The sequence below is a fragment of the Delphinapterus leucas genome, chromosome 3 (assembly GCF_059928025.1).
Source record: "Delphinapterus leucas isolate spDelLeu-1000000601 "Yukka" chromosome 3, BTC_Dleu_Yukka2, whole genome shotgun sequence".
NCBI lineage: Eukaryota > Metazoa > Chordata > Mammalia > Artiodactyla > Monodontidae > Delphinapterus > Delphinapterus leucas.
Window position 1 is genome coordinate 145,457,707 of NC_143131.1, and position 26,059 is coordinate 145,483,765.

Consider the following 26,059-nt stretch of genomic DNA (forward strand, 5'->3'; position numbering starts at 1 on the left):
GAACCATGAAGCATACAGAGAAAGAGAAGGGAGAGCTGATGTGAGGGAAAAGAATGCTTAAATTATGCAGAAGCCATTGTAGAGGCACCCATAAGGTTGCTACGAGTGTAGGCAAATTAAATTAGTGTTTTCCATTCCCAAATCATGACCATGAGAGTCACAATCAGCACATTTTTATAAAGGAATGATTAAATTTGAGAACAGAGTATATCCCACATTACTGAGGGAAAGTACCATTTCATGAAATGGTACTCTATTTCATGAAACCCTTGCTTCAAAACATTTTATAAAATTTTCCCTTTATGTATACTGGATTGTGATGTAAATTGTAATTCTTACTATGAAACACAGTAAAAAGAAATTCAAGAACCACTGGTTGAAGCCCCTAACACCCACCGTGCGGGCGATTTCCCAGCATCAACATCTTGAATCCCAAATATGTAAATTTCCTTCAGCAACTGATGTTACCATAGTCTGACAATTAGAGGGTGATGAAGAAGCGAAACAAAACAAAAGCTTGGCAGTCAATATTCAGATGTTACAGAATCTCTTCCATACAGAAACTGATCCTGCTGGTCAGACAGTAAACAAACCAGTTCTATCTTAATGAAGTGGTTTTAATATTTGATATATCTATATATCTATAACCAGTGCATTCTTAAGGAAAGAGACAAGTGCAGTTTCTGAGTCAGAAAGATTCTCTCAAATTTCTGCAAAGAGATTTCCCTGAGCCTGTGAAGAATCTAATCACAGTCAATACTGAAAAAAAAAAAATCTCTTAAGCTTCTGGATAAGATAAACTCGGAAATGTATACTAGATGCCTTCAAAAATACACCTTTTCTTCCAAAAATACATTTGTGTCTTCCTTATTTACATTTTAATATAACTTTCACCTCTTTTCAGGGTTAAACATCTGTGCATTTTTAAAAATAAAATTGCTATTAAATCTAATGCTAGGAAATTTAAACCAACGACTTGAATTCTAATTTTAAATGAGTTGAAAATATATGTGAGTATTCTGAATTAGACTTACGTGGGGTTTTTTGTTTGTTTGAGAATGCTGCGGTATTTAAGTAATTGCTACTTAACTTGTTAGCTAGAAACATAACAGTATTTAAAGGCTCTATTCAAATTATAAGGAAATTGGCCACTTCCAGCTGTTTGGCATAAACAGAGTCTTATTTATATTGAATAATCTGCTTTACTCTTTGTAGGATAAGAGGATATATGTTTCCCAGTATGTAAGAAAGATGACAGTTGGGAATTGTTACCAGGTTCTTCTGTCTCTCCCTTGGAATCTTACCCAAATGCCCATTACCTTAGAGAGGAGATAAAAGATATAAACTCACTTTGACGGATTCCTTTTGCATTGAGATCAGCGTCTCAAAGGAAAAGTGACAATTGCGGAGAGAATCTGATGTAAAAGACTGACACTGGCTAGGGAAGTGCACACAGTGTAATGCACCTGCTCATCCTGTTCTATCAGATAGAAACTCAGCCTGTCCTCGCTCTCCATCATCATGGAGTGATGCCCATCTCATGACTACTCTTGCCAGCCCCTATTTACAGTTGTTCAATACATGGATTTGGTGATATCTGCATGGCAACAATGGGCCAAGAAGGTTAGATGGAGGAAAACACTCACTTACCTTCTGTGATGGTAAAACGTTGAAAGTTACACTTATTTAGATTTTGTGATCCTACAGTAGGAGATGGACAGAGCAATGGGATACTTTAAATGACACTTTCTAAATACCTGGGGCAAAATTATATTGCATTGTATAATAGTATGTGTAGGAGGGATAAACTACTACTTAAAACAACTGTTTTTAGAGCTCTTCAAATACTTCAGAAGCTTTCATTTATATAAAGTAGCTCCCATTTAAGTCATTTTCCTATTATTTAAGGATGTCTGGTAGATATTACAATACCGGGAAGTGCATTCATATTTTTAAATTAATACTTAACATGCTGTAATTTGTACTTTTTGCCAAATCAAGCTAGTCTTCCTCTAGTTTCCTAAATGGTGAGAGTTTACTCTGGTTTTTTTTATGAATTTGTCTCCCTTTGCTGTTTGGAGGATGTTAGTCAATCTGCTCACTTACCTGTGTCTCTAGAATATTCAGATGGTTCAATGGGCAGCAAACTGAAGATGCAGAGCAGTTATTTTGAAAGAAAAGGAAATGTTTTCATGTGGACTTATCTTTAGCACTTCTGCCCTCATCTCCACTTGGAACACGTTTATCTCCAAGGCTGAAGCTCCCTCCCTAGGTGGTATCCGACACAGCTGGAGTAATGGCTGCACCGATGGTAAGACAGAAAGTGACTGAGCGGGGAGGTGGGGTTCAAAGCAGGAAGGTCATCTGCAGTGTGACCCCCAGCCCATGACCCTATGTCTCAGGTCACCACACCACCCTTTTGACAGCCCAGACTGTGGGCTGACCAGTGACCACCAAGGTTAGCTGCTTCAATGCCATCTCCTCTGGTTCCAGATAAGATTGAAGACGAGTTGGAGATGACCATGGTTTGCCATCGGCCTGAGGGACTGGAGCAGCTTGAGGCCCAGACCAACTTCACCAAGAGGGAGCTGCAAGTCCTTTATCGAGGCTTCAAAAATGTAAGACCCACAGGGCCTCTGAAGGCCCAGGCAGGATTTCCCATTTGGGACTAAGCTCTCCCAAATGCCAAAGGGACCCATCAGAGAGATTTTTGCACATGTGTAGTTGTAAAAGGAAGGCCAAATCTATAAAGGAAACAGGAGAGCAAGGTCACCTGGCTAGAGGAAGATGCCAGGCAAGAATGAGGCAGTCTCAGTAGATGGGAAATTGGCCAACAGCCCAGAGACTTCACAGGATGGCACAGCCTTGGCCCAGATACCAGCCTTAGCGTAACCCATTCACACTGTCAATACTGTTAGTGCCCCAGAAATGATGGGATTTAGGTCTGCTGCTAACCAAGCTCACAGACTGAAGTACAAGCCTGATAGCCAATGTATTAATTTACCTCAATTTCATATATTTAACCTCATGGTAGCCTTGCTGGAAAGGTACTGGTAGCCCCATTTTACAGGTAAGGACACTGAGAATCAGAGACTGACTCACTCCGAGTTACAAAACTTAGAAGGGGCTGAGCCAGGATCCAAACCCAGGTCTTTCTAATCCCAAAGCCCAGACTCTTTCCACCTCACAGTGCCCGTTCTCTGATGACATCTCATCATTTTGCAAGGCAGCTTCAGTCCTAAGGTGGAACTATCTCCCAGCCACTCACCTTGGAGGTACGGAGGTGCACAGGTGGTTGCCCGGTCCCCGCCCACCAGGCATCACAAGGAACCCCAAGGCTCTCAGACAGTCCCGCTAACTCTCCCCCCCTTCACACAGGAGTGCCCCAGTGGTATGGTCAACGAAGAAACATTCAAGCAGATCTACGCCCAGTTTTTCCCGCATGGAGGTGAGTCCGATCTTGAAACAGATCCCTCCTGGCTCCCTCTCTTCATCCCCTGGCAGCCTTCCTTCCTCCAAGTTCATACTTCCTTGTTATCTGCCTCCTCCTCAAGGTTGGGGAGAACTCCGAGCAGAATTCCTCCCTTATTGCAGGGTGTGGAATTCACTGAAGCTTTAGCAGAAAAGAGCTCTGAAAATGGACCTTGTCCCAGAGAGGAGAGTGATAAAGCAATATCACAAAATCTCCTAACAGCTCTGTAAAGCTGGTATTGTTATCTGCGACCCGGACAACTACGTCTCAGAGAGGCTAAGCAGCTCACGGAAGATTGCACAGCTAGTGAGTGGCAGACCAGAATTAGATCCCAAAGTGTCTGTCTAAAGCTTTGCCAAGATAGGCCTACCATTGTGCTATACTCCATCCTTTCCTTAAAACAGCTTTCCTTGAAAAAGAACTTTAGTAAATACCAGAGACTATAAAAATAAAGGAGTCCAAAAAGATGCAGGTTGAATAAAATTGTGCTTATAAATCAGGTTAGCAAGTGTGCCAGGCTCACAGCTGCTATGTCACTCTGCCTGACTCCTGCAGGAACCTGCTCTGACCCCACGGGTCTGGGGCATCAGAGGCTCTTCCTGTGGCTTCAATGTGTCACATGCCAACTTACTTCCTGCCCCAGGAGCCATCTCCTGCAGGTCCCCTTCCCCGGGTCCTGATGAAACAGAGATCCAAGTGTCCTAGACACTTCTTGGGCTCCGTTTCTCATGGACCTCTTCAGCAGCCTTCTTAGGTGTGGGACCCAGTACAGGACCACTCTCCCAGCTGGGGGCAGCTTCACCCCATGCAGGCCCCAGAACCGATGTTTGTTGAGTCCTATGGAGCCACTCTTGTATTGAGTTTTTACTATGTGGCAGGCTTGTTGATGGATTTGATGCTATGGCTATATGAAAAGTTTAACATTGTGCAGAGATGGGAAGGTGAAGCTCAGAGAGGTTGTGTTAGATGCCTGGGGTTACACAGCTAGGTAGTAACAGAGCTGCTCTCCAAGACCAGGTCTGTCTGCTCCCTAATGGGTGCTCATTCCATGGCATTGTGCTGCCACTCAGAAGAGCATCTTCTCCACACAAGTCCCGTGTCATTCATCCAACAAGAATTATACACATAGACAGGCAGGAGCGTCTCTCTCTGGGGATGGCTAGACTTAGGAGCAAGGGCATGTCTCAGCTCTTGCCAGAACTTCCCACCTAAACCCCAGAAAAGCCAAACGGGTTCCAGGTCACAGCAGCAGTTTTTCCCACTCTGTAATCTTCTCCCTTCTGTCACCCTAGCATCATTCTCTTCTCTTTCTTACTGTTTTTAAGTGATCTCACTCCCCCCTGCAGGACCCCTGCTCCCATCACCTGCTTTTCCTTCTGTGCCTTGCAGATGCCAGCACGTATGCCCATTACCTCTTCCATGCCTTCGACACCACGCAGACGGGCTCCGTGAAGTTCGAGGTATGCTTGTCTCTGAGAGGCCCCGGGTCCCCATCACTCTTCCTCTAAACCATGGAGATGTTGGGAGAAGGAGTGGACCATCAAATGCTTCAGTCCTTTACCATTTAACAAGGATTTCCTGAAGATAGAAGAAGCAACTGCCCTTACCCTCCAGGAACTCAGGACCTCAGGGACTAACAGTAACAGTCTAATCGGTCACATGCACACCGCGCTGACCATGCTGCAGTCTCTGTACTTAGTGCTCTGCATGTATTAACTCATTTAATCCTCACGGTAACCCTAACAAGGTAGGGTTCTATTATTTATTATCGGTTTACAGCAGAGGAAATTAAGGCAGAGAGAGACTGAGTTGCTTTCCCAAGGTCAAACAGTAAGTGGTAAAGGAGGGCTTTGAACTCGGGTGGTATGTTTCCAGAGTCCATGCTCTTAGCCACCAGATGGTGCCACCACTTGTACAATAATTGTAGCCATGGGATAAGGCAACAGTAGGTGTCAGCACACACTGAGCTCCCTTCTTCCTCCAGAAGCTCCTTCCCAAAAATGGGGCAAGGTAGGCAGTGGAAGGGGAGTGGGGCTGTTCACTGAGCTTGGCCACATCCTTCTGGGGACAGAGGACCTGGGAGATACCATTCTGTAAAAGCAGTCACAGAGTCTGACCCAAAGACAGAGCTTCACCCCACCCGATGGCTTGGTGGTTAATGTCTCTCATGCCTCTTCCACTTCTCAGGACTTTGTAACTGCTCTGTCGATTTTACTGAGAGGAACCGTCCATGAGAAACTAAGGTGGACATTTAATTTGTATGACATCAATAAAGATGGATACATAAACAAAGAGGTAAGTGAGCTGAGGCCAGGGGCATATGCGAGAGCTACAGGGAAGGCACCTAATTAGAGAGAAAACAGCCTTAGTCATGAGGATGAAATGGTCCAAATGAGGAGGGATCTGCTTTGGGGCAGAGGTGGTTCCTGACAAAATGAAGGTCACCTTTGACCTCCCCCATTGCCCTACCCTGCCCTGTCCACGGGCACTCAAGAAAGGATTAAGCAGATTCATTCACTCTCACTTATTCAACGCACATTCTAAAGGGGGTATAAATAATTTATTTCAGTGTAGAGTAACTCCTCCCGCGGGAATTTGCATTTTAACAGGTTAACAGCCACATGTTAAAGGTAAAAACTGGAATAGTAGCATTGCAGGCATCACCTAGAAGAGAAAAGGGAGATCTTTGAGGAAGAAGAGATTCCAGTTGAATCATATGAGCCACAACCTATTTTGCCTACTAATAAAACCTCAGAAGGGGGTCAGGTGCAGCCATCTCTAAATAAATCATCACAAATAAATTTCTGAATCTTCACTGCTTGACACTTTTAGAGCCTCAAAGTATATGTGGTATCTAGATAGTGAAATACCCACAGGTCTATCTCAAAACTCACTTTGGTATCTACTGTATCCTGGCATCTCAGTCAAAGCTTGGATTTAGCATCTTATAGCATCCCACTTCCTGAGATCCTGTGTGCCAGGTACAGTGCATGGAGTTACAAATGTCATCTCTAATCTTCACCTCAACCCTGCAGGTTTCTCTCCAATTCTCATTCCTCATTCATTCAGTCATGGACTTGCTCAACATATATTTGAGGGCTTATTAGATGTTCTAGGTGCTGAAGATAAAGTGGTGAACAGTCCCCAAAATGTGAAAATCCTAATATCCACTAATAGCAGATGTGGTAAGAATTCCAGTAAATACATATAATGGAATGACAGGTGGCCATTTAAAACCATGTAAGAGCAATCAGATATAAAAATGTGTATGTTACATTACATTTTAAAAATCACTATACAGTAGTATGTATAATATTATCTCAACTTTGTAAATAATTAAATGCTTCTATATATACTCAATATCTTATACTCCAAAATATTCAAATACTACTTTACAAAATATATAAGGGAAGGACCCTAAAATGAGACTTATAACAAGATCTTCAACCTTGATTCAACCACTATTGCATCACTAAATAATCTTATTAACTCCTGCTCCCTTTTTTTAATTTGCAAACTAGACAGAACTGTCCCCATTAATACTCATCAGACCTTTCTGGATGGCAGGATTAATAAAGTACTCCTTAAAAGGAAAAGAAAGTGTGGATAAGCAGCTTCTTAGAAAAGATAGCTGGATCTTCCCCAGGCAGTCATTTGGAAATAGTTTCATCAAAACTGTAGGCAATGAAAATCCTGAGAGAGCAATCAAAATTTATCTTTAAGTCCTCCTGCCGATGCAGGGGAAACGGGTTCGTGACCCGGTCCGGGAAGATCCCACATGCCGCGGAGCGGCTGGGCCCGTGAGCCATGGCCGCTGAGCCTGTGCGTCCAGAGCCTGTGCTCCGCGGCGGGAGAGGCCACAACAGTGAGAGGCCCGCGTACCGAAAAAAAAAAAAATGGGAGTGCTATTTAAAAAAAAGAAAAGATGGGGGGCGGGGTATGTCAAAAGACCACAGAAGTCAGCCTGAAGGAGTTCCCAACAGCCAAAGCCAGAACAATTTGAGCAACAAAATACAAATTGATAGTTTTGGGTTATAACCTATAAAATAAACTAAATGTCCATGAGTCCTAATTAATATATATGTACAAATAATATATTATGTATTTAAATAAATAATAAATATGTATTTAAATTAATGAATACATAAACAAATGGGGGAGGGGAAGGACAACTCTTCCTTAAAGAATTCCAATTAATAAACATAGAAGGAATAAAGGAAATACAAAATCCCCATTAAGCAAACATTACAGTAATAATTTTTGCAGGCAAGATCCACTAACAGATTCTAAGATCAGTGGAGAAGCTTGACAGGCACCACCTTAATCAAGTGATCAAGGTTAACATCGCCAGTAATAAGACATAGCAACACCATGTACCTCTTTGATATGTTGCACCAAGAAGGATATAACATCACTTCTACGGTATTCTTGTCAAAAATGCATAACTTCAGTCTAATCATAAGACAACCAGGGACTAACCCAAACTGAGAGACATTCTACAAAATAACTGACCAGTACTCATATCAAAAGAGTCATGGTCTCCAAAGACAAAGACAGAATGAGGCACCGTCACAGATCAGAGGAGACTAAGGAGACACAACAACTGAATGCGACGTGGGATCCTTGAACATAAAAAGGCATTGGGGAAAAAACTGATGGAGCCTGAATAAGCTTTATAGTTTAATAGTTTTGTGGCATTGTTTATAGTGTTGTAGTTACTAGTATTGTAGCATTATTACTTTCCTAGCTTTCATCATTGTGCTGTGGTTATGCAAGTTGTTAGCATTAGGGGAAGCTGGGTCAAAGGTATACATGAATGCTCTGTACTATTTTTGCAAGTTTTGTGTAAGTCTAAAATGATTAATAATAGGTCAAAAAACAAAACAAAAACAATTAAATAAAATAAGCACATGGAATGAGGAGTAGCAGCAAGGAACCCAAGATAGAAGCTGTCCCCCGGGTCTCTGTAGACACTCCATCAGATATCCTGAAGACAAGTCTGCCTTCCTACATTCTTTTCCCCCGTTCCAAGTAGGGGATGGGGAAGCCCATGGAACACTACTTCTGGCCAGTGTGATCAGGAAAACACCACAGAGCCACTCAACAGTGACTGGGCTCCCAGCCCATGGCAGGCATGGTGCCAGGTGCAGAGAACTTAGCAATGAAGGATCAAGCATGTGTCCTCAGAACTCACATTCTTGGGGAAACAGATCTATAGAGCAATAAAAAGAACAAGTTAATTATTTTAATGTGTATGTGCTGATCACTTATTCCATATCAATGAAAGATTAGAAAGGAAATATGAAAGAATTTGTAACATCTATCTGGCCCCATCAATCAAGAATGGTAATTTTTGCCTTTGTAGAAAGGGATCTTTTGGTTACAAAGCTAGAAAATCATCAACATAAACGAGCTTAAGCTGAGAGATTTCTTGTAAAGATATAGGTAGTTTCTCTAAAAAGTCTTTTAAAAAATAAATAATTTTTTAAAGTGAAAAAGAAGATATAGGTCGTTTGGTGTAACACATTTAATCCCCATTCAAGCTAGAAAGTTGTTAGTCTCCCCCCATGTCACACCAGTCTCCTCTTCGTATTCCTCTCTTTCCTCTCCCTCCTCCAGCATTGTCTTAGATCAAGTTGGCCACACTCTCCTCTGCAGGAATGATAGGTTCGGTTGGCAGCAACATGGGGGGCGGGGCGGGGCGGGGGGAAGACCTCAGAGGAGGTTTTAGTGGATAGGGTAACCATTCTCAGAAGCTGCCTCTCCGGGGCTTCTCTTGGTCCTTGTTACTACCTCTGTCTTCTTCAACTGCTTTTCTCAGAGAGAGAGAGAGAGAGAGAGAGAGAGAGAGAGAGAGTGTGTGTGTGTGTGTGTGTGTGCGTGCACGTGTGCTCATGAGAATATTTCTCTGTCCTCCCCCGTGTCCCACCTCCCTTCTCCCTCTACTCCTCTACTCCCCTCACTTCTCTTCTTTCTCTCCCTTCCTCCCAGAATTCCTCTCATCTCCTCTACTCCACCTGCTCCAGTCTACTCTTTATGGAAGTTCTTCCCTGTAATAGAATAATTTTCGGTGTCTGCTCCCTCCTGAGCTCAGCTAAAACCCGGAAGTGGTTTGCCCATGGCACCAGCTCCAACTCTTCACTCAGACTTCTCAAGAGATAGAAATAGAGTGGCTCAGCTCTGTAGTTGGATGTCCACATTTGTTCCAATCAGCTGTGGTCACAAGTGACAGGTGACCTGGTACAAACACAGCCACCCAGGCCAACCATTCAAAGGAATTATGGAGCGGAGAGAGGGTCTTCCAAAAATGGGGTGTGGGTTGATCAGTACATGAATATGTCCGCTCAGCTCCCACTTATAACCCCTCACTGAGGAATGCTCAGGAAGAGGCAAGCTACCCAAGAGCTTCTGACGACAAAGAATTTTCCACTGCCCTCTCTCTGGAAGGAGGCTCCCAGAATATAGCCCCTTCATCTTGCTTTCTAACTCCCTCTCATCAGCTGAAGAAGTTCCTTTTAAACACTTTCATTCTCAAAGGAGACAAAGAGCCCCAGACTGTCACCCAGAGGAGCTTAACTTCCTGGTTCCCACACTGTGTGCTTCTGTGTCTCCTCTCCAGGAGATGATGGACATTGTCAAAGCCATCTATGACATGATGGGGAAATACACGTATCCTGTGCTTAAAGAAGACACTCCAAGGCAGCACGTGGATGTCTTCTTCCAGGTAAGAGCACACACACCTGTGCGTGAGCTTTAAGCTCAACTTAGATCAGTCAACCCACGAGCCTCTGAGCAGTGGTTTGTGTCCAAGCCTGCACTACAGATGGTAGGAAACAGAAAAGAATTACAAGATATCTTGCCCTCCAGGAATAGATTATCTCATTAAATGGACAAGTATGCACTACAGAAGAGAATAAGGAAGAATATTATTAAGTATAAGTGGTAGAGTATGGACTCTAAATTCCATAAAAATGGTTGGGGGATCAGAGTAAACAGAGAAGACGTCATTAAGCACATCTGTGTAGGTGTTAAGCATTTGTGTCTGGGGAGTAAGGGGAAATCAGGTGGAAACTAGGGTGGCTTGGAAACTGGGGTGAGCTCTCTAGACCGAAGAGTTTAGCCTTGCTCTGGTAAAAAGTAGGTGCTGTTAGTCCGTGAATAGAAGAGTGGCAAAATCTTAATGGTGTGCTAATAAAAAAAATTAACCTAGCAGGAGAGTATCAGAGAACATCAGAGCTCATTCTAGTCTAATCCTCTCACTTTGCAGATGGGAAAAGCAGAGGCTCAGAGAGGCTTAAAGATTCACTCAAGGTCACACAGTAAGTGACAGAGACAGAAGTAGAACCTCTCATGTCCAGTGTTCTTTCTGCCAAATGGACAGGCTAGAAGTGAGACTGGGAAAGGCATGTTAGGGTGTCAGCAGAATAATCTGGTGATGAGAAGATGAGCAACTACAGCAAGTTTTTTAATTTGAAGGAAGCTCATGGGGGTCAAAGTGCTGTAACCAGGGCCTGGGTGGAGTTGTCTGGCCAGTGAAAGACCATCCTAATTCTCGGGGGAATGTTGGTTAACAGAAAGCAAGTTTTGGAATGCATATCACCAGATTCTTTAAAGTGCTTCTTGTTGGGTCTTTCAGAAAATGGACAAAAATAAAGATGGCATCGTGACTTTAGACGAATTTCTTGAATCCTGTCAGGAGGTAAGGAGAGATCTCGGGGCAGAAAACTTCTATATCTGGGAAAGGAAATCTGGGGCTTGGGGACAGGCAGAAGGGAGAAAATGAGAAACCTGCAGTTTCTCAGATTAGAGCCACCAGCATCACCATCACCAGCAACAACTCAGAATTTCAACAATCTCCACTCCTCAGACTGGTCTGTGGCTAGTCTTGGCTAAGCACAGGCTGAGCCACACAGACTAAGAAGGGGGATGTGAAAGCCCAGAGGGGGTCTCTGTGAAACTACAGACTTCCAAGTGGGCAACACTGTCATTTTTCAGTCTCCCTCTGGTTTGATGACCCACTCCCCAGACTACAAAGGGAGTAGCTGGAAAAAAATCTAAAGCTGTGATTCTTAAACCATAGTGTGCATAAGAATCGCCTGGGATGATTCTAAAAATGCACATTTCCAGGCCTCAACCCAGAGACTCTAGATCTGGGATGGGGATCTAGAAATCTTCATGTTAACAAAAGTGCCCTGACCGATGCTTCTAAAACTTCAATGTGCAAACCAGCCTCCTTGAAGTTCTTGTTAAAATGCAGATTCCCATTCAGAAGGTCAAGGGTGATGTTGATGTTGCTAAAAGGATAAACTGGCCCCAGAGTCAGCCAGAGACTGAACTGGAAATAATTGCTTTCCTCTAATTTAGAAAAATGCATTTATACTCCTACCTTTTCTCAGAAAGGTGCACAGTTACTCTGAGTTCCAGCCAATAAGAACTGCAAATGCAAGAAAGCTGGGGAGACGTTATTAACATGTAGTGAGCAACTACCAAGTTTTAGGTACATTAAGTAAACCTCACGTAATGTAAAAAACCCTGAGCAGTAGGGTCACTATATAGTCAAAATATTTAATAACTAGAGTAGACTGAGAATTGATCATTCTTAACTGACTTTGACCAATGCCCTGGAACAGTGCCCTAAAGAACCCCTGCTAAAGTTGGTATTAACCTGTTAGTTGATGGATCTTTCGGTAGTCTAGGGGTTCTGGACCAGTTACCAGATAGCCAGGTAGCTAGAGAGGCTCAGGTCAGCAGCTATTTACCAACAGGATTAGAACCATTTCCACACTTTAATCATTATGAACTAGCTGAACATCAGCATTCATCATACCCATTTTAAAGAAAACGGAGGCACTGCAGGTTAAGAGATGTGGTTAAAGCACAATAAGTGATAGAGATGGAACTTGAACTCCATCATTCTAATTTTAAATACCATGCCCTAGTGTACCATGCTTTTTTGACTTTGCTTAACAGTTTTTTAATCAATTTAGTTTCTCACATTAGCAAGCAATGTTGATTAATTAACTCACTTCTTTTTCACAACCCACCCTATAAGTAGATACTATGATCAATGCCATTGCACACACGAAGAAACTGAGGCACAGAGAGACTAAGTAACTTGCCTAAGGTCACTCAGCTCGTAAGTGACAGAGCCAGAATTAGAATCTAGGCAGCCTGACTTCCGAATCCATATACTTAACTGTCAGGCAATTATACCTCCCTGTTCTAGAAACTTTTAAAAGATTTCAAATACCCATAATCAACTTTGTTGATTTTCTCTACTTTAGGTCTGCTTTCTATTTCATTTATGTGTGCTCTAAATTATTTCCTTCCTTCTGCTTTTTTATTTTAATTCAATTTTTTAGGTTTTCTTTCTAGATTTTTGAGATGGAGGTTTAGATCATTGATTTTCAACCATTCTTTTCTAATATATGCATTTAAAGGGCTACATTTTCCTCTGAGTACTGCTTTAGATCCCCAAAATGTTGATATGTCACATTTTCATTATATTTTAATTCAAAATATTTTTCTCTGACCCATGGAATTAGAAATGTGTTGTTTAATATCTAAATATTTGAGGATTTACCACATTCCATACTTACTCCTTAGAGGATATACAATAGAAAAATGTAAACTAGAATAGAATAAAAAAGAAAAAACATGTGATCATCTCCATAGGTATAGGACAAACATTTGATAAAAATGCAATTGCCCACAGCTTCTTAAAAGAAGTAGTCCTCACTTGTTTACTGGAAAATTTGGGTTTTTTTTTTCTGAATTCCTCTTTAAAGCCAGAGAAGGTGCTTCTCCCTTTGAACTTCTCACTTTCTAGGTCCCCACCTACCCCTTACTCCCTGTTTCTCATACCCTTGCAGAGTTCTTTCTGAATAGGAGACCCATTCTGCAGATTTGCTCTGGAGATTTGAGAAGTTACAGAGCTTCTCAGGGAGAAGCCTCAGAGAATTCTAACCATCCTCTTCTCCCCCTCCTCCCATCCCAGGATGACAACATCATGAGGTCCCTCCAGCTGTTCCAAAATGTCATGTAACTGTGAACACAGCCATTCGGCTCTCAGAGACGTTACTAAACAACCAACTTAACACCTTGATCGGTCCTCCTTCTGATTTTACACGCGGACTCTTGGGACAGAAACACATTTTGCACTTTGGAAGAATTCTCTGCAGAGACATTTTGTGGAACCCAGGATCACGTGGCTCAGTCTCTGACTGCCAGCTCTTCCTCCTCCCTCTTCTTGAGAGAGACAAGATGAAATCGGGTTTGTTTTGGAAGCATGCTCATCTCTTCGTACTGCTGCCCTATGGAAGGTCCCTCTGCTTGAGCTTCAACAGTAGTGCACATTTTTCTGTTTGCGTGCCCCAGGCTACTGCCTCCAAGTCCAGCAGACCTTGATGTATCTGGAAGCAAGATGACCTTGAGCCAAATGCACATCAGCTTCTGATGGTCTCCCAAACCAATGTGCCTGTTTCTCTTTCTTTGGTGGGAAGAATGAGTATTATACAGAACAATTAGAATCTACTATGACTAGATTGGGAGAGCCAGCACCTAATGTATGTAGGATAGGACTGAATTATTAAGCATGGCATTGTCTGATGACCCAAACTGCACATGCCCTTTGTTTCCAGAGGCAAGGACAATAATGCTGTCTCATATTAGCATCTATGCTGGTGGTACAAGTCCCTTAACACGCACAGGAAGGGAGCCAATGCCCAGTGGCCCATGCCTCCACTCCATCTCCTGCTAGAGCCCAGCACTGCATGACCCTCCCAGAAAGCCCAGGATGCCTGCAAATTGCTGTAATTTTATACCATCTTCTAATCAATAAACAGAACTATTTCTTACGATCTTAATCTTCATTTCATCCATGACATTGGGCAGAGGAGGTAAGCTGTGAAAGGGAAGCCTAGCCTATTCCTTTGGCATCCAGTTATTAGTGCCTACATTGTGCCAGGCACTGTGCCAAGTAGCACATCACCCTCCCCTGCCCCCAAGCAAACATCCGATTCAAATGCAAATACTGTGACCATAAGCAAATACAGCTTAAAAATGAGACTCTTCACAACACCCCCCCTTCCAGAACAAGTGTCACTCCCAAGACCCTCTGGTATAGAAAGTCTGGAGCCTCATATGGTGTGGTTGGGGGTACAGAGATGAAGAGGTGGTCAGGACCCCCTGCTGAGGGACTTGGAGTCCAGGAGTTGATCAAGGGGCTTCAGCCTATAAACAGAAAATGATTGTTTATATTGGACACTGTGGGTCTTGGTTTCCTCATTTGACATCACATTTAAAAGATTAAGAGCTAACAGTGGCATTCTTGGAGGAAAAGCAATTTACTGAACCCCTGTTATGTGCCAAGGGCTGCACTAGGGGCTTATATGCATTATCTCATTTCATGGCAGAATGCTCTGGGAGGTAGAGTCTTCATTTTGCTGGTTTGCACACTGAAGCTCAGAGAAGTAAGGGAAACTGCCTAAGGTAGCACAGCTCCATAGAGAGATTAAACTCTTCCCACTTTCTCCTAGAGCCTTCCTACTAGGGGATTCTGCCTCGCCCCAAGGAACTGAGAGTACCTCACACAAATCTCATTTATCTCCAGTCAGCTCAGAGAGGCAAAGGCATTCTTTGAATCCAAATAGTAGAGGAGAAAACAGATATAGAGAAGGGAAAAGCCTCAGGTACCCGTGGATCACTAGCGAGAGCAGGTCACCACACCTCTGCATGGATGAAATATTCCCAATCTGATTGCCATTGGCTGCTGCTGCTTTATGGCTGGAAATTACAGAGGCCACAGCTCTGTTTCTCTATTTGAGCTTCCTGAGTGCAGCCATGTGGTCATCTAAGGCTGCTGGACATGTGGCTGGCCCCTAGCAAGGCATATACTTAGGTCCAAGCAGACAATCTATTCTTGTGACCTTTCCACTGTGGGGTGTGAACCTGCATCCCGAGGCTGTACAATGTCTAGGCCATGGTTCTCCACCCTGGCTGCATATCATAATCACCTGGGGAACTTTGAAAAATGCCAACACCTGGGCCCCATCCCAGATCAATTGAAGTAGAATCTCTTGAGTGTAGAACCCAGGCATCAGAATTCCTTAGAAGCTGCCCACATGATTGTAAAGTGCATAGAGAGCCACAATGGGGACCATACCCAGTGCTGGGAATGGAGCACAGGACCTGAACCATCCCCCTGGCTACAGTGATTGGTTCAGAGCTAGGCTTGATACCTATGCCAGTCCACACAGCATGAATCTCAAGACTTGCACTGGGAACAATGGGGCAAAGATGCTCTCTCTCCTATTGGACATGAATGAGACAGCAGTCCTAGGACATGTTGGTAGTGATTGAGGAATTCTGAGAGGTTATCTGATAACCAAAGGGGAGAGAAACCAGAATCACAGAAGGCAAGGCAAAGAGGTTTTTTTAATAAAAAATTTAAAAATAAACCAGAAATTGATGAGACCATTGAGCTGCTAGATCAAGCTGCATCTGAACCTACACATACCTCTGACCTTTTCAGATGCCTTTGTTTGATGCCTATGTAAGATTTAGGCCAGTGTTTATCCACCATGGCTTCATATCAAAATCACTTGGGGAGGCACACTTAGGGAAAATTTTCAAAGTACCAAATGCCTGGGCCTTATCCCAGGTTCTAAATCAGAATTTCTAGAGGTGGGGCCCTGAGCATCAATATGCTTTAAAAGCTCCCCAGGTGATTCCAGTGTACACCTAGAATTGAGAGCCCTGGCCCTAGAAGAGTGGAAGGGCTGCTGCCCTTCTCCCTGTCCTGGCCAGACCACAGGTAAGAAGCCCAATTCAGTCCTCGGCACCCAAAACTGAGAGGAAAATCAGCATCTGGAGATATTCAGAGAGAAATCAGAATGGAAGGAAGATTCAAAACTTGTCCTAAGATGAATAATCAACAGAAAGGAAGTTGGTTGTCCTGGTGAGGTAGGGAGAAAAGGATAACCTGTTGGAGCAACTGCAAGGATATGGGCCACCACTCATCAAAGCTTTTAATAAAGGAACAAGGAAAAAATAAATGCTGCAGCTTCCACAGAAGCACAGAAACAGAAAGAGGCCTGGGCTTTTGTGAATCCGTGCATCCCTCAGCAACTGGGGTATTAAGAGAAATGAGGTTCTCAGCTTGGAACACCCTCCTCTTGGCCTCCTGGGGGGATCCTGCTCCTCCTGAATCATCCAACAAATTGTCACTATTTGCCAGTCATCGTGCCTGCTGACGGGGATTCAACCGTGTAGTAGATACCTTATCAGACACGCTTGGCACTCACTGACTGCACAGGTGGACTCAACGGCTGCTGGCTGCAAATGCCTGGGACCTTTTGCCTGTCACTCTGACTGTCACAGACAGACTGTGGCCAAGATAGCCCCACTCTGTTTGTGGGCAGGGCAGGCAGGGAGAATCAGGTAGTTAGCACTTCCCAGGAGTAGCCCTTAGCCAGTGACCACTGAGAGTTGGTGGATCAATACCCCAGACCCCTCTCCTCAGTAGGAAGAACTCTATACCTTCTCCCAGACTTCTCCACTAGGATTAAGCCCCAATCACCCACAATAGTAATCTGCTCAAAAGTACACCCCTTATTGACCTCTTTCTCTTCCCTGTCTCACTTCCTGCATTCTCCTACCATTGCTTCCTGGAATCCCCTCCCGGATAAACTACTGAATCCCACATCCTTGTCCCAGGGCTGGATTCTAGAGGAACCTAACCTAAAACAAGTAATGAATAGGCCAGATATGTGTCCTGCTCTCATGTATCTTATTTTCTAATGGGAGGAAACAGAAAACAAATAAAATGATTTGGGGTAGTTAAAGTGGCATGAAGAGAACAAAAGTGTGATGTGATAGAAAATGACTGGGGTGACTTGGGAGGCTGCTTTAGACAGCGTGGGGAGGGAAGGCTCCTCCGAGCTGAGCCTGACGTGATCTCAGGGGTGGGGGGGAGATCACCAGGCATTTATACAAAATCTGGGCCTAAGCTTGCTTTGACTTCTTGCTCAGGCTTCTGAGATTCTATCTCTTGTTCCATTAAGGAAATCAGATCTGTTGTGGAAATGGAGAATCCCATCATGACCAATCCTGTGGTTCTCTAACATCCCATCCCTGAATAAATCCTCTGAGCAGAGGCCAGCAAGGCCCATTGGAGAGGCTTCCAGGAGGAAATGTAGATGGGGCTGGGGACCACTGCTTGGCACCAGGCTCTCTATGGTTGAGATCCTACTTGAATCTCGCAGCAACCTTGTGAAGTAGGTATCCTAGGCACCTATTCTTCGGATGAAAAAAAGGATGCCCAGAGACACGGAGGAAACTGCCCACAACAGCTGGAAGTGGGCTTAAAAGGCTGCCAAACTCCAAAATCCATGCCCAGCTCCATTTCTTAGAGAACATGAAGACCTTCTCCACCTATTCCTAAAACTAGCTGTAATTATATACAAACACCAGAAGGTGTTAGAAAGCGGCTGTCGTGAAAACTAAAGCAATGAAAACAAGTCCATGAATTCAAGCCAAATTACTCTTCCTCTAAAGGGAAACATGCACAAAGATGCCCATATGGGTTTCTTAGAGGAGCTGAAATAAGTCCCTTCACATCAAAATAAGGCCCAATCTAATTGGCAGACCTCAACAACGTCTGCAAAAAACCCAGATCTTGAAGAGAAGGGGAAAACCTCAGGAGTAGCCAGCCCCACTGAGTGGACTTTTGATGATGACCCATGAGATTCTGACGGCTAACTGTACTCACAGTTCTAGAAATGGAGCACATGACCTAGTCTAGGCTAATCATTACCTCCCATGCCCCTGGCCACAGTGATTGGTTCAGGGGTAGGCTTAAGACTGAAGCCAGTGCAATCATCATGAATTTTAGGGTGTTTACAGAGAACGATGAAACGAAGTCCCTAGTTTTCCTGCTGGACATGAATGAAAAAGCACATAGCCCTGGGACATACAGGCAATCATTTTGTAACCTGTAGGAAAGTCAACCTATAGATGAACATAACACCACAGAAGTCAAGGCAGAGATGAAAACAAATGGACTCCTTGAGGATTTCACTGAACTGCTGGATCAAGCTTCACCTGAAGCTACATGTCCTGCCAGTGTTTTGGTTGTATGTGCCAATAAATTCATTTGTTATTATTATTATTAATTATTTTTGCTATATGCAGGCCTCTCACTGTTGTGGTCTCTCCCGTTGCGGAGCACAGGCTCCAGACGTGCAGGCTCAGCGGCCATGGCTCACGGGCCCAGCCGCTCCGCGGCATGTGGGATCTTCCCAGACCGGGGCACGAACCCGCGTCCCCTGCATCGGCAGGCGGACTCTCAACCACTGCGCCACCAGGGAAGCCCCATTTGTTATTATTTAAGGCAGTTTGAGTTGAACCTCTTGTAACTTGCAACTTGACACTTGCTAACTGACCCCAGCCCCACTCCTTCATAAGACAGATGGAGCAAACAAAGCCCACAGCTACACAGATGGGTTGCAGCAAAGCTGGACCCAGAAACCCAGACTAGTGCCACATCCACTACACTGCTCTACCACCTACTGATACTTTGCAACCATAATATAATAACAATATTAAATATCATTTACAGAACACTTACGTCATGCTCTCACGCATTTAATCCTCACTACCCTGAAATTAGTTCTGTTATTATTCCCACTTACTGATGAGGTTACTGAGAGATAAAATAACCTGACCATGATCAAATACCTAAGAAGTCGTAGAGTGATTTGAACCCAGGACTTTCTGACTGCTGCACTTAACCACCAAGACAGGAACTGCCAGGTTCAATGTGCATACAGAGCAAAGCAGACTAAGGAAATGAGCTGAAAACCAAAGAATATATACCCAGTGCGAAGGAGGAAACTATATCACAGCTCTAGGGATTGCTGCCATAGTTTTGGAATTTGGGCCCTGTGTGTTAGACCTAACAATTTTTTCAAGGAAAGTTGAAAATCCGAATTTCTTTTTTTTTCCCTTTATTATTTATTTATTTTGGCTCCGTCAGGTCTTAGTTGCAGCACATGGGATCTTCGTTGAGGCATGCAGGACTTTTGGTTGCGCACACGGGCTTCTGTCTAGTTGTGGCATGCAGGCTCCAGGGCACGTGAGCTCTGTAGTTGTGGCACCGGGCTCCAGAGCACATGGACTATGTAGTTTGTGGCATGCAGGCTCTCTAGTTGAGGCCCGCGAGCTCAGTAGTTGTGGCGCACGGACTTGGCTGCCCTGCGGCATGTGGGATCTTAATTCCCCGACCAGGGATCGAACCCTGGTCCCCTGCATTATAAGGCGGATTCTTTACCACTGGACCACGAGGGAAGTCCCTAAAATTCTGAATTTCTATATTCTGGCAAGTAGTTCAGTATTTTAAAAACACCAGGCAGACCAAACCAAACAAGTGTAAGATTGGGATTGAGCTTGGATTGGGCTCAGAGGTCATCAATTTAGAACCTCTGCCCTAAATTCTATGACCATTTTTCCCCACTAGAAAGTGGTGGTAATATACCAGGCTAATGCCAAATGTCCATCACAAGGTGAGTGGATAAACAAACTGCGGTGTATCCATCATACAATGGAATACAACTCAGCAATAAAGAAAAATGAATTATTGATAGACATAACATGGATGAATCTCAGAATAATTATACTGATGAAAGAAGCCAGACAAAAAAGAATACATGCTGTATACATCCATTGATATAAAATTCTAGAAAACACAAACTAATCTATAGTGGCAAGAAGCAGATGAGTGGTCGTCTGGGGCTGGGGAGGGTCAGTGTGGAGAGAAGGAGTGAGAGAGATCACCAAGGGGTGAGAGGAGACTTTTGGGGGTGATGGATGTATTTATTTTTTTGATTGTGTGATGATTTCATGAGTATATACATACATCAAAAATATTAAATTATACACTTTAAATATGTGTAGTTTATTGTATGTCAATTATATTTTACAGATGTTTTTAAAAATTGGTCTGGGGGGACTTCCCTGGTGGTCCAGGGGTTAAGACTCCATCCTTCCACTGCAGGGGCCACGGGTCCAATCCCTGGTCAGGGAAGTTCCACATGCCACACGGTGTGGCCAAAAAAAGAAAAAAATGTAAAAATTGGTCTGGGATCCCAGGCCACACCACCAACAGCTTTCATGGTTTACCTACCACTCTGGGACCTCCGCTCCTCAAGAAGCACTTTACATGAACAAGCTTCATCATCTTACCTTCCTTGGTCTGTCTTCTGGCCACTTTGTTCCAGCCAAGTTTCTCCAGCTATATTACATCGCTCCCTACCCCCACCCGGAAGCCTGACAAATGCAGTCCACCGCTTCCACCCCCCTCCCAAAGCCCAGTCAGGCCCCTTCTCCATACTAGAACACCTGAGGGGTGGCCAGGATTTTGTGGCAGAGGATTGGGAACTAAGAGTACCCAATCCTCCTGTCTCCTAGCCCCCCACTCCCTGCCCAGTCCAAGGAGCCAAAGGCCCTCACTGTCATGCTGACACAGAATAGGTGAGTGCTTGGGGAGAGATGGAGAAAGATGGACCATTGTGGATTCTATTGAAGAGAGCGACAGAGGCACTAAACTGGCTGCTAGAAAGTAAGTAAAAGATGGAGAAAAGGAAGCAGAGAGGTGTACGGGGAGGCAGAGGAGGAACAAAATGAATGAGCTTATAAATTCTTTACATGATAAGTGTTAGCCCACTGTGATGGTTAATTTTATGTGTTAACGTGGCTAAGCCATTGTACCCAGTTTCTGGTCAAACTCCCGTCTAGATGTTGCTGTGAAGGTATTTTGTAGATGTGATTAACATTTAAATTTGAGTAAAGCAGACTATCCTCCATAACTACTGGGCCTCCTCGCATCTGTTGAAAGCCTTAAGAGAAAAGACTAAAGTCCCCTGGGAAGAAGGCATTCTGCCTCGAGAGAGGCAGAATAATTTTGGTTAACTAAGAAGGAACTATGAAAAGGGATTATTTGATGAGCGGCCAGAGCATGGAGTAAAGGGAGAGGACTAGTGTCTCTTGAACACCTCCTCCATGCCGAGCACCTCTGTACAGCGCCTCATTTAGTATCATAACCATCCTCTGCGATAGGAATAAAAATAATATCTCCATTTTCCAGATGGGAGGGGCTCAGCGAAGTGAAATCAGGGGCCCAAGGTCACTGCTAGTAATTAATGGATACAGAATTTAATAATGGTAATAATGGCCATAACAACGTTTAGCCATTCTAAATGCCTAATGTAAGTCATTTCACTAAAAGTCATTCTGTGCACGCCCCCGAACTGGCCACCTCTGACTCCAGCAGCACCCCCATACTGCTGTTCACACAAAGGGGATGGCACCCCTGAGGATTCTAGTAGTCTGGAAGGCTTCCCAGCAGAGGTGGGACCTGGAGAGGCCACAGGCAGGAGGAGGGGACCCCAAGTCAGGGACGGGTGTCAGGAAGCCAGGGATGTTTAAAGGATCATGGACAGGCCAAGATGAGGAGTCAGGCTGGGGCTACCAGGGGGACGGCCTCAGATGCCAGGCTGAGGGAAGGGGCTTTCTCTGGAGGTGGCAGAGAGCCACAGGGCTCCGAGGAAGATGGAGATGCGGGCAGGAATGGAGCTGAAGAGAGGGTGTCTCCAGAGGCTGAAGAGGGACCAGCTCTGGGAGGGATGGTGGGGACTTCAGTGAATTTGACCAAAACCATGGGGAGTGAGTGGCGGCTGAGTGGACCAAGGAACTAATGACCGGGAAGGGCCAATGTGAGACCCTGGAGGACAATGCAGAGTACGTGGTGAGCGATGGGAGATGCGGAACGAAGATGAGGCCGCCGGTGTGACTCGGAAGCACTCCCTCGCCCACGTAGGGTGAGTGGAACACGGGAGGCCGTGGCCAGCTGGGTGCGCGCGGCGGCGCTGCTCACCATGCGCCGCTAGATGGAGCAGACGCCCCTCCGAACAAGCCGCGGGACCCTCAGCCTGGGCCTCACCATGAGGCCCAGGAGCCGAGGCGGTGCGCAGCTGCCGCGAGGGGGAGGATGCGCCCCACCGCCCCTAACCTCAGCGCCTGGGCACACAGGGGGCCCCGTGCTTGCAAGGGCCCGGCGCTTAGTGTCCCGCTCCGCAGCCACCGCCTTGAAAGGGAACCCACATTTATGATTGCTCTGAGTCCTGCACATCATGCAGCAGGTCCTACCCTGCTTTCCCTTTAGAGCACTTTCACGGGGTGACTCATTTATCCCGCCCACACGGCAGTGAGGTGAGGATATGGTCCCACTTCACAGACCAAGAAGCCAAGGCTCAGAGAAGTGATGAGACCTGTCCAAGATCACACCCGGTTGTTGGTGGTGCCCGCTGGAAGCGGCATCTTTGACTCCCAAGTACAGCGTCCTTTCCCGCCCACATCAGAGACTGCCCTCTGCAGGCACCGGATGCAGACAAAGGCCTCGGCCCACTGCCTCCTTTAGACCCATCTGGTGCTCTGAGGCTGAAGTGGGGCTGGGATGAAGGGGCTAGGAATAGCAATGTCCCCAGAGTCTCCATTTCTTCTGGTGATTGAAAGATCCTAGGCAGCCTGAAGGAAAAGGTAATCTTCCCAGCCCAGGACTTGTTAGTCCTGGCTTCAGCCTCCACGACAGACAGTCACAGACTTGGGCATCAGAAGGACCTGCCCATTGGCAGGGTGTGCAGAATGGAGTAGAAGGTCTGGCTTCCCAGTGAGTGAGACAGCCCAGAGCTGGAATCCTTTCTCCAGCATGCCCTAAGCATCTGGCCCCTCTGAGCCTTGCTTTCATCAAAAGTAAATGAGAAAAAATTCTCAGGGTTGCTGTCAATATTAAACATTTCAAGTGCCTGGCAAGTTGCAGGTACTCAGTAAATCTCCCTTTATTTACTTTTGGGTTTTGTCAGGAAAGCAGCTGGGTTATCTGCCCCGGAATCTTCCCCTTAGGGAATGAAGTATTCTCAAGGGTGGGAGAGAGAGGTCTCCAAGATAGTTGGAGGGCCAAGGGCTGAGGGCCCAAAAACTGTGAGAAATGTGGTCTAACAAGCCACACCAGAGGGGAGTCACTAACTGTGGGTTTGGAGAGAGGCCTGCACAGTGCCTTCCTGCTGGTAGAGGCTGCAGGAAAGCAAGAGGGGAGAGGGAAGGAAGAAAACAACAAAATGATAATGATACTCATACTACCCCCTCATGGGCTGGTTTCAAAACCTTTTCTGGTCCACATTGCTTGCTCTGATTCTCCCCCTCAGCTCCTCTGAGAAGCCAACAGGGCACTCACCGCCCCCAGTTTACAAATGAGTGACTTGCCCAAGGTCAAGGGGGTGACACAAGGACTTGACCCAGTCTTCTGATTTTTGATTCAGGGTTCACCCCAGTAGTGCAGAGTCAGACCCTCCAGGCCATGGGGTGAAGAGGCAGAAAAGGCAGAACAACCTCTTTGTTCTGCCAGACCCACAAAGCTAGGAGTGGGTGCTGGGCTTGGGAATTGGGAACTGAAGAACAGAATATTCTCCTGATTCCAGGGACTGTGACTTCCTTAGAGTCCAGGCTGAACCAGGATGAAGGGTTGTCCCGGAGTCCTTGGAGACAGACAGGCTTGGGCTCCAACCCCACTGCTGCGATGTACTTGCTATGTGACCTCAGGTAAGTGATTATACCTCTCTGAGCCTCTGTTTCCTTATTTATAAAGCAGGGAGGATAAAACTTAACTCACAAGCTTAGAATGTTGTGGGGGAAAGCGAGCGGGTTTTATAGCCAGTCAGACTGGGTTCAGATTCCAGCTCTGCCATTTATTAGTTGTATGATCTTAAGCAAGAGTCTTCACCTCCATAAGCCTCAGTTTCCTCATCTGAAAAATGGGGATGTTAAGACCACCTGCCTAAGGTTGTTGTAAAGATGAAATGAGATAATAGCTATAGAACACTAGACACTTTGCCTGGTCTATTGTAGGGGTCAATAATGTTAATCTCCCCTGGTGAGAAGGCAGGGAAATGCTGCTGCATTTCACTCCAGAGGCCACCCCAGGACCAGGCCTGGCGCCTGCTCGCAGAGCAGTCAGCTCAGAAGCATTCCTGCTGTCAGCAGGCAGCTTCTCGGGAAAGAGCTGACATTCACAGAGAGCGGGACATTAACCAGGCAACATTAACAATGGAACGACTGTGAATTATTTGAAATATGGATCTTAAAGACAGAAACCTTTCATCCTAAGATCTCAGAATGAGGAGACCTTCAAGATGGCAGAGGAGTAAGATGTGGAAATCGCCTTCCTCCCCACAAATACATCAGAAATACATCTACTGTGGAACAACTCCTACAGAACACCTACTGAACAGTGGCAGAAGACCTCAGGCTTCCCAAAAGCCGTGTGGCTGACAGGGTCTTGGTGCTCTGGCCAGGTGTCAGGCCTGTGCCTCAGAGGTGGGAGAGCCAAGTTCAGGACATTGGTCCACAAGAGACCTCCCAGCTCCATGTAATATCAAACAGCAAAAGCTCTCCAAGAGATCTCCATCTCAAAGCTAAGACCCAGCTCCACTCAACGACCAGCAAGCTCCAGTGCTAGACACCCTATGCCAAACAACTAGCAAGACAGGAACACAACCCCACCCATTAGCAGAGAGGATGCCTAAAATCATAATACACACCACCGGACAAAGTCCTGCCCACCAGAAAGACAAGATCCAGCCTCATCCACCAGAACATAGGCACCAGTCCCCTCCACCAGGAAGGCTACACAACCCACTGAAACAACTTTAGCCACTGGGGGCAGACACCAAAAACAACGGCAACTACGAACGTGCAGCCTGCAAAAAGGAGACCCCAAACACAGTAAGGTAAGCAAAATGAGAAGACAGAGAAACACACAGCAGATGAAGGAACAAGGCAAAAACCCACCAAACCAAACAAATGAAGAGGAAATAGGCAGTCCATCTGAAAAAGAATTCAGAGTAATGATAGTAAAGATGATCCAAAGTCTTGGAAATAGAATGCAGAAAATACAAGACAAGTTTAACAAGGACTTAGAAGAATGAAAGAGCAAACAGTGATGAACAACACAATAAATGAAATTAAAAATTATCTACAAGGAATCAATAGCAGAATAACTGAGGCAGAAGAACGGATAAGTGACCTGGAAGATAAAATAGTGGAAATAACTACTGCAGAGGAGAATAAAGAAAAAAGAATGAAAAGAATTGAGGACACCCTCAGAGACCACTGGGACAACATTAAATGCACCAACATTCAAATTATAGGGGTCCCAGAAGAAGAAGAGAAAAAGAAAGGGACTGAGAAAATATTTGAAGCAATTATAGTTGAAAACTTCCCTACTATGGGAAAGGAAATAGTCAATCAAGTCCAGGAAGCACACAGAGTCCCATACAGAATAAATCCAAGGAGAAACATGCCAAGACACATATTAATCAAATGATCAAAAATTAAATACAAAGAAAAAATATTAAAAGCAGCAAGGGAAAAACAACAAATAACATACAAAGGAATCCCCATAAGGTTAACAGCTGATCTTTCAGCAGAAACTCTGCAAACCAGAAGGGAGTGGCAGGACATATTTAAAGTGATGAA

General features: G+C 44.9%; 1 protein-coding gene across 1 annotated transcript; it reads left to right on the plus strand.

Moving 5' to 3' along the window:
- The first annotated feature begins 1,618 nt into the window (after positions 1-1,618).
- KCNIP1 (potassium voltage-gated channel interacting protein 1) lies at positions 1,619-10,282 on the plus strand. Its single transcript, XM_022595132.2, has 5 exons — positions 1,619-2,618; positions 3,379-3,448; positions 4,862-4,932; positions 5,660-5,767; positions 10,092-10,282. Exons 1-5 carry the CDS (start codon positions 2,472-2,474, stop codon positions 10,227-10,229), a joined length of 534 nt encoding a protein of 177 aa, XP_022450840.2. The 5' UTR covers positions 1,619-2,471; the 3' UTR covers positions 10,230-10,282.
- The last annotated feature ends 15,777 nt before the right edge of the window (positions 10,283-26,059 follow it).

What these genes read in the sequence shown, in the direction of transcription:
- KCNIP1 (XM_022595132.2), top strand. Translation starts at nt 2,472, where the DNA reads ATGCCATCTCCTCTGGTTCCAGATAAGATTGAAGACGAGTTGGAGATG. An exon ending in TTTATCGAGGCTTCAAAAAT is followed by an intron (nt 2,619 to 3,378) that starts GTAAGACCCACA and finishes CCCTTCACACAG; the next exon opens with GAGTGCCCCAGTGGTATGGT. An exon ending in CCAGTTTTTCCCGCATGGAG is followed by an intron (nt 3,449 to 4,861) that starts GTGAGTCCGATC and finishes TGTGCCTTGCAG; the next exon opens with ATGCCAGCACGTATGCCCAT.